The 8,978-nt window shown below is 45.6% G+C and overlaps 1 protein-coding gene across 1 annotated transcript in view; it reads right to left on the bottom strand.

Moving 5' to 3' along the window:
• Window positions 1-8,978, bottom strand: part of LOC119361889 — a 44,101-nt gene that overhangs the window by 10,995 nt on the left and 24,128 nt on the right. Inside the window, exon 18 of the mRNA XM_037627052.1 lies at window positions 493-1,245. Within this exon, the coding sequence (XP_037482949.1) occupies window positions 493-1,245 (753 nt within the window). The remainder of the gene's footprint in view (window positions 1-492; window positions 1,246-8,978) is intronic.

Below are 8,978 nucleotides of genomic sequence, written 5' to 3'. Positions count from 1 at the left end.
TGCCCTAAGACACGGTAAATAAAAGAAACTTGGCTTATATGGCTTATGCCAAGTTCTAAACGGACGGCACCCGGTAAAGTTGGTGCCATGTGGCGATCACGGTAGTTTCCGTCAACTACGTCACAGCGGGCCGCTTTTGCACCATGTGGGCTTGGCATATTTTTTTTCAAATACACCATGTGGTCATCTTTGCCGTGTTCCCAACAAGAACTCAGCAAAGCCTTGACCCTTGCATGATAAAGTACAAAACCCGCTCGGGACCATCCGCTAAGATGTCCCATTGTGCTTTATAATATATAAAGCGAGGGAAACCCTTTTTCGGATTAAACTGGTCCCCTTAACTAGATGTGGCCACCCACAAAGCTGCACGCGGTCTTAGCATAACATTATTTCAATCCATATGAAATGAGATGGAAAAAACAAAACTCTTGGGTGTCTCCTAAAAAGAACCGAGGGAAATGAAACTGCCAGGCCAACAGTTAACATACACACCTTTGTCTAGAAGAACCACGGCAGCGTGCAATGCTGTTTTCCTTGCAGGGCCAGAGCAGGATGCCGCATCCTTATCATCTTGCCGGTATGTTTTCTTTGTGAGAGCCCGAACAATTTCAATCCTTCGTAAAGTGGTAGCCAAGTAGAGTGGAGATATACCTGCATTGTCCACTATTTGCATTAGCGTGGGCCTGCCCAAGTATGGAATTCTCGAGTCCGTCAAAATCAGTGTCTTTACAATCCCGGCATGTCCGTGGCGCACCGCCTCGTGTAAGCAGGTTTCTCCTTTGAGATTTTGGGCCCTCAGAAACATGGCGCTACCCATATTTTCCAAAAAAAGTTTAACAATTGCATCAGACCCTCCGGCAGACGCACAATGCAGTATTGTATCTCCTCTGTTGTTTACTGTTGATACGAGCAACGTTGCAAGGGTTCCATGGTTCTCCCAGATGTCATGCACTAGGGCAACATTTCTAGACCTTGCAGCAATATGGAGCACCCCGTCGCCATCGGAGGTGACTCGATGACATGTACTGAGAAAATCGGAGGATACAAATGAAGGATCCGGTGCACTTGATGTCGCAGGCGCTTCTCTAATTGGATTCCAGTGCAAATTAAAATAACAAGTATACTCATTGGGGCTTTCAGCAGATGTCACTAACTCTGGGCACACAGTAATTGCCAACTGATTTTCGGCAATAAGTTTATCACCTGACGCCGCAACCTCCTGCAATTTGCAATCCATCATCTTCCCTGTAGAGAAACAGATTACACCTATGTTTCAGTCAATCTATACAATATACAACCAGTGGGATTCTATTATGCTGCGATTTAGAGCAGATTTTCCTAGGTATAGTGGTACCCACTTCCTTAAACTTAGCAGAACTGAAAAACGTATTTGTAAGTTTTGAAAAACTACTAGCGGATGGGAAGAGAAACAGATTACACCTAACCCTAGCTTATCCTCCCTGCCTCTCTTCACCATGGGAATGTTTCTCCTAGCGGATGGGGTTCACACGAAGATTGACACTCCCCGTTCCAGGTTCTTTTGGGAAGGAACTGGAACCAAAAGGAAATACCACTTAGTTAGGTGGACGGCAGTGTGCAGGCCTAAAAAGTTTGGCGGCTTGGGGATTATCAACTCCAAGTTGATGAACGTGGCCCTCCTAACTAAGTGGTGGTGGCGACTTTACCAAAATGAGTCGGGGCTCTGGGCGGACATTCTTAGGGCAAAATACTTCCCGGACGGAAATTTGTTTAAGGCCAAACACAAGGGCTTAGCGTTCTGGAATGGGATCTAGGCGGTCCGACCTGCCTGTTCGGTAGGAGCCCAGTTTGAAGTCCACAACGGTCTGTCCACGAGGTTCTGGCTCCACAGCTGGATCGACTCGAGGCCGCTTTGGCAAACTTACCCCACGCTCTTCGAATTAGCTACGGATACCAATGTGCTGGTGGGGTTGGCCCTTAGGACGACGCCACCGGCAATCCATTTCATGCGCCCCCTACTATGATCGAAGAAGGGAGTTGGAACGAGCTGATCACTAAAATAGGAACCGACCCGCTTAGCTTGGGGGCTGACTCGGTCTCGTGGGGCTTGACGGCCTCCAAAAAATTCTCGGTCAAATCCTTGTACGCCAAGTTGTCGGAAGGCAATACATTGGACATAGCCAGGGGGCTTTGGAAGGCCGGGATTCCACTCAAGATAAGGATTTTCTTGCGGCAAATGTTTAAAAATCGCCTCCCAACGGCGGACAATGTGGCCAAAAGGAATGACCCTTCCAATGGCACATGTGTGCTGTGTGGGAATCAGGAAGACGCGAACCATGTCTTTTTTCAATGTGCGTTAGCAAGGTTTGCGTGGAGCGCGGTTAGGGAAGCGTTCCACCAAAACTGGAGCCCCGCGACAGGCTTGGATATGCTTCAGATTGTGAATTCCCAGAAAGGGACTAGTGGTCGGATCGTATGACGTTGCGTTGGGGCGCTCTTGTGGTCAATATGGACCATTAGAAACAAATGACGGTCGGAAAAAAGTTTCCCACTCACCCCGCTGATGTAATCTTTAAATGTCATCTCTTCTTACAGATGTGGACACCGTTGGGGAAGCACCGCGATGCTGAGCAGATGCAGGAGACCATGGAGAAGATCAGAAGCACCTTGACGATCGCGCGTCAACCTACGTAGATGGCCTCACCTTTTCGTGGAGTGGTAGTAGTAGGGAGTAGGGTCTGGGCTGAGTCTTGTTCTTTCTTGTACCCTGCTTTCTAGTTGCCTCTCGTGCAATGTGGTTTAGTACTTATCGGTTTGTAAGACTATTGAACCTTGTGATGTTTGCCTTGGTGGCTTTATTAATTTAAAACCGGACGCTTCCAGCGTCTTTGTTCCCAAAAAAGTTCTGAAAAACTACAAAAAAATCACAAACATAGGTATTGGCTAGAACACATAGGTATTGGCTAGAACTAATTAGAAGCCTCATGTAAATTTTTGTGAAATAATATGGCTATTTGTGACTTGGGAGAAAATGGGTGCAGTATTTTTGTGTACAGATACTAGGAAAGGTTGGGCTAGGCTAACCAATACTACAACCATTGAAATTTTTATTTGAATGCATTCAAAATTTTGTCCTTTGCTCAGAAGGCACCCGCTAATAATTGTAAGAGTACTATATATTACTACATATTTTCTGCGCTTGTGCATGTATATATACCAAAAATTAAATCTAGACTGATACTAATGATATATAGGCCGATATATCACTATGGGGCTCTACCGATATAAACATAACATATCATTTTATACTTCCTTTGTAAAAAAAATATAAGAGCATTTAGATCACTACTTTAGTGATTAAATACTCTTATATTTACGGAGGTAGTAAATATCATTTTCAAACATATCATCCAATATGGACCGAAATATCGACAGATATGGCTGATATCTAGCCCGATATGTCCACCGGTATAGAATGATAGGTAGATGAGAATAATTATTTATTAGAATGCAGTGAAATAAGATTATTCATTTAAAACTTCATTATATATTATCAAAGTCATGCACTATGTTTCGTACAAATGCATATATCATATTGTTTTTTTATCACAGAGTAAGTATTTTTGAATCTTTCTTTAATAGTTTCTTCATCAACAAGTTAATAAACTAGGAATCTAAAAATATCATGTTAAAGCATTAACATCATACATTTTGTTTCACTAAAAATAAATGTTTTGAACAAGAATAATAAAAAAATAGACATGTTTTCTGTGATATATCTACATATCGTCTGATATATCACCTGATATCCAACATCCGATATGTCGAAGCCAAACCGATACGAATCCGATATCCGATATTTTGAAGCTTGATATATACTGGCTTATGACCCAATGAGAATACAAGTTGCATATTTCCTAACATGGTATTAAAGCCCTATGACTTTTTTTCGCACGCGCAACTCGTGCTCTTCCCGGCTGCATCTTCCGCCGCCAGTTGCTTCCGGCCGTCGTTGTCTTGCCTCTTCTCCTTGTCCATAACCGCTGCTTCCTCCTTAGGCCTCATTCGGTTTGGAGGATTTTCATAGGAAAAATATAGGAACAAGAATTCCAGAGGAAAATTTCCTATAGATGCATTCGGTTTATAGGAAGGTGTATGGGAATATCGTAGGAATACTACTCATTTCCTGTATTTTTGGAGGAAACTAGAAATTCACTCAAAGCTCATTTTACGCGTAGGAACGAGGCAAGTCAATTCCTTAGGATGGCAAGTGTCATCCTATCAAATTCCTATATTGCTCCTAATTCCTACGTTTTAGTTTTCTCCAAACCGAATGAGCCCTTAGTCCTTCCCCGTGGTTGTAGCCGCTGCTCCCTCGTTCCCATGACACAACCACCAATTGCCGTTGCTCTGCTGCCTGGTCGCCCGCTGATCCCCACGACATCACCACCATCTGCCGCTACTCTTCTCCGTGGTTGTGCAGCCGTCCAAGTCAATGCCCCGCCGCTGTATCCCTTCCAAGTGGCCGCCCAGGTCCTCGCCCAAGACCGATCCGCCAGATCCTGATCTGCTCCCGTCGCCAGGACCGCATGTCTATTTATCAAAGCTTCTGCTCGATCCGCCAGACTCGTACAACAGCTCCTCCATGACTACACAAGACCGCTAGTCCGCTCGATCGGGCTGCTGGTGGGCCGCCACCGCTCGACTTTGCATGATTCAGTTCGGCTTGGCCTGATTTGTTCGGCTATTGGCTTTTCCAAAAAACACCGAGGTAGTATGTCTTCATCATAGGGCTATGTTGCCATCCCTTGCTGCCCGGTGATTTTTTTTATGGTACTAATTACTAAATCGAGGTCGTTGCCTTTATGCGCGTTTATATGCGTGGCATTTGTCTCTAGGGCGTGTTTTTGGCGAGATCCCCTGTCCGCCATGCCAAGTTCCTCGTGTGGCTCCTACCCCGCCAACGCAACCGGCTTTTGACGCAGATGCCACTAAGGCTAATAAGGATGCAACTATGATTGTTGATGCTGCTACGATTCGTGCTTATGAATAGCAAGTCTTGACTATGAAGCTCTTCACATTTACCGTGATGCTCTATGCTCTGTCTGCTTACACCCGGTGCTTTGATGACGATGCTCGTATTGTGGTTGTTCTCACTTCAAGTGTTCTGCCTTAGTTTTTCTCTAAGTTTATGGGTTTCCCTACCATCTTTGAAATATGAACATGTCTTTGTCAGCGCTATCAACCCTTTGGTGATGCCTTATACATGTATGTTGTCTGCCACGAGCATGCTCTTCAACAGGGTGACTCCACCGTTGTTGATTTCTATGCATAGGGTTATGCTATCTGGATTCTCTCTGCACCGTGGTTGTAGTACTTGCAAGTATTGCCACGCTGTGCAGGCTAACTTTTCATCGTGTCTGCAAGTTCTTGTCTCGGCTCCTTAAGGAGTTTGAGCCCTAGTGTGCTCATTGTTTGCTCGTGGCCGTATTTCCCTCATGAAGGTGCTTTCTGAGATTCATGCTGAGGAGACTCGCCTACGTGGTGCTGGTTTACTTAAGGTTCCTTCTGTGCTCGTTGCTCGAGCTCCTTTTATGCCACATGCTGCACCGGCTCGGTCCCGCTCCAGTTCTCCACCCTGCCTACTCCTACTGGTGGTGAGAGCCGCTCTCCTACTCACTGCGGCTACTACAGCATGGATGGTCATCACGAGTCTGATTGTTTCATTAAGCAACGACACATGCACAACAAGACATGCGCATCATCTTACGGGACTCGCGCTTCTACTCCGACACCTTCAGCCACTGCCTTGGTTGACAAGGATATTCTAAGACTTAAGCGCCTGCTTGCTGCTTCAGGTTCTTCTTCGTCGGGTATTGTAGATTCTGTGACTGATGCTTCTGGCACTGAGCGACCACCCTCTACACACCTAGGTACATCACTGTAGGTTCTAGATTCTAGAGTTTCTTTTCATGACTTGTAATTCTTCCATGTTCTCGTGATCTCTTCATTTTTCTGTTCATGTACTCACTGCTAGTCGTACCCCTCTTTCTATTGCTAGTCAAGGCACTCTCACCACTCTTTATTCTGTTTCTGGTGTTGCTCATGTTCCTCGAGTTACGGTGATCTTTTTCTATTGGTCAGCTTACTGACTTTGATTATTGTGTCATCCTTGACATTGACTCTTGTTCTGTTCAGGATCGATGCGCTCACATCTTGGTTGGGGCTGACCCTCGCCACCATAACTCTAAGGGTCTTTGGGAGTTAGACTGACTTCACGTTCCTTCTGTTGCCAACACTATCGCCAGTCCATCCGCTTCCATCGCTTCAGCTACCGGCTCCTTCCAGTGATGGCATCATTGACTTGGTCATCTTTGTGGTTCTCGTTTGTCGTCTTTAGTTCATCGAGGTCTTCTGTGGCTATCTTGGGAGACATCTGTTTAGAGCGTCAGGGTTGTAGGGTTTGGCAAACATATTTAGTTACCTTATCCTACTAGTGAGGCGGTGCCTCAGCGTCCTTTTGGTGTAGTTCATTCCAATGTATGGGGTCCGACTCCCTTCGCTTCGAAAGGAGGCCATCAATAGTATATTATTTTCATGGATGATTTATCTCACTACTGTTGGCTTTATCAATAAGCGTTTTTCTGCCAAGGCTCACACTCAGTTCTCTTCTCCTATTCGTGTGTTTAATGCTGACTCAGCTGGCGAGTATATTTCCAAGATGTTGTGTGTTCTCGCTGAGCAGGGCACACTTGCTCAGTTCTCTTGTCCTGGTGCTCATACTTAGAATGGTGTGGCTAAGTGTAAGCATCGTAAACTTGAGACGGCTCATGCGTTGATGATCGCTGCCTCTCTTCCGCCTCATTTTTGGGCTGAGGCTATCTCCACTTCCATCTATCCCCGGTGTCTTCTCCGTCACGTTCACCTATCCAGGAGAACTATCAAAAAGACGCTTAAAAGGAACGCCACCCTACAGAGCCAGTTGATTGTGTCGTAGGCTATAGTGATGAGCACAAGAACTATCATTGATGGGGTCCTATCGGTCATCGGATCTTTATTTCTCATGATTTGATTTTTGGGAGTCTCGTCCCTTCTGCTCGAGTCCATCTTCCTCAACCTTTTCAGTGGAGGATATATTTTTCCTCGGTTTTCCTGACACACCTATCACGCCGGTTAAGCCCTTGTCATGTCCGCTCCCCTTCTTCTCCGACTGTTGCAGATCTGATGCCGCAATCTCCCATAGTTTCATCTCCTCGCTTGTCATGGGATTATGCACCTTCATCCCTAGTGTCTTCTTCGTCTATCCCGATGATTCCTCCTCGTATTATTCTGTATCTTCCACGGTATTATACTCGTTATTCATGTGTTGTGGATGCGTCTACTGATGTGCCATCTTCCTCGTCTCAACCGACTTATGGCTTGCATCCTCGTTCGCTTCTGCTTGTTGACCGCCTTGGTTTTCCAAGTGTTGGCGCTGTTGTCCTTGAGCCGACTTCTTGTCGTGATGTTCTTGTTCATCTTGAATGGAAACTTGTGATGGCAGAGGAGATTGCTACTCTTGAGCACCCCGACACGTGGAATCCTGTTTATCTTCCTCCATGTGTTCGCCGCATCACTTGTAAGTGGGTCTACAAGGTTAAGACCCTCCTCGATGGTTCTCTTGAGCGTTACAAAGCTCTTCTTGTGGCTTGTGGCTTTCAATAGGAGCATGGGCATGATTACGATGATACTTTGCTCATGTGGCTCGTATGCCACTTTTCGCATATTTCTTGTCGTGGCCTCAATTCGTCGTTGGTCTGTGTCCCAGCTTGATGTTAAGAATGAATTTCTCGATGGTGAGCCACGTGAGAGGTTTACATGCAGCCACCACCCAGATATTCTATTCTTGAAGACATTGTTTGTCATCTCCGTCACTCTCTATACGGCCTTAAGTAAGCTCCTCATGCCTGGTTTGCTCGTTTTTCCTCCGTGGGGAATGCCGCTGGTTTTTCAGCGAGTCCTCGTGATCCTATGCTATGTGTCCACCTTTCTGCTCGAGGTCGAACTCTTCTATATGTTCATGACATGATCATCACTGGCGACGAACCTAGGTATATTGCCTTTGGGAAGGCACGACTTAGTGAACAGTTTCTTATGTCTAATCTTGGCCATCTTTGCTATTTTCTTGGGATTGAGGTCTCTTCAACTGCTGATGGCTTTTATATCCCCAAAAAAGTATATCCAGGATCTTCTTACTCTTGCCACTCTTACTGATAAGCACACTGTGGAGATTCCCATGGAGCTCAATGTTCACCTCTGTGCGACTGATGGTGACCCCTTGTCTAATTCGATGTGTTATCCTCGTCTTGTTGGGAGTCTTGTCTATCTAGCTACCACTCAGCCGAATATATCCTATCTTGTTCATATATAGAGTCAGTTTGTTTCTGCTCCCACTACGGTTCACTACCGTCACCTCCTTCGCATTCTCCGATATCTTCGCGGCACGATCTCTCACCGTCTGTTCTTTCCCCAGTCCAAATCATTACAGCTTCAGGCCCATTCGGATGCTAAGTGGGCTAGTGACCCATCGGGTTGCCATTCACTTTCTGCTTACTATGTTTTTTGTTGGTTCTCTCACTGCCAAGAAGACGAAGAAACAGACTGCAGTTTCCCATTCAAGTGCGGAGGCTGAGTTGCAAGCTATGACTTTTGACAGCAGGGGCGACTTGGTTACGATGATTACTTCAGGAGACTGGTGTTTCTCCCACTACATATACTCTGCTCTTATTGTCTGACAATATAGGTGCTGCTAGCATTGTACACGACCCTATGAAGCATGAGCTCACCAAGCATATTGGTGTTGATGCTTCTTTTGTGCAGTTGGTGTGCAGGATCAAGTTGTTGCTATTTAGTATCTGCCTTCCGAGTTATACTTGGCAAATTCTTTACGAACGCCTAGACTAAAGCGCATCATGGCTTCTATCTCTTCAAACTCGGTGTTGTTGATCCACCATGAGTGG

This window comes from Triticum dicoccoides, chromosome 2B (genome assembly GCF_002162155.2).
Source record: "Triticum dicoccoides isolate Atlit2015 ecotype Zavitan chromosome 2B, WEW_v2.0, whole genome shotgun sequence".
In the NCBI taxonomy this organism is placed as follows: Eukaryota; Viridiplantae; Streptophyta; class Magnoliopsida; order Poales; family Poaceae; genus Triticum; species Triticum dicoccoides.
The sequence above is the reverse complement of the archived record's forward strand: the minus strand, read 5'-3'. Positions and strand labels throughout refer to the sequence as shown.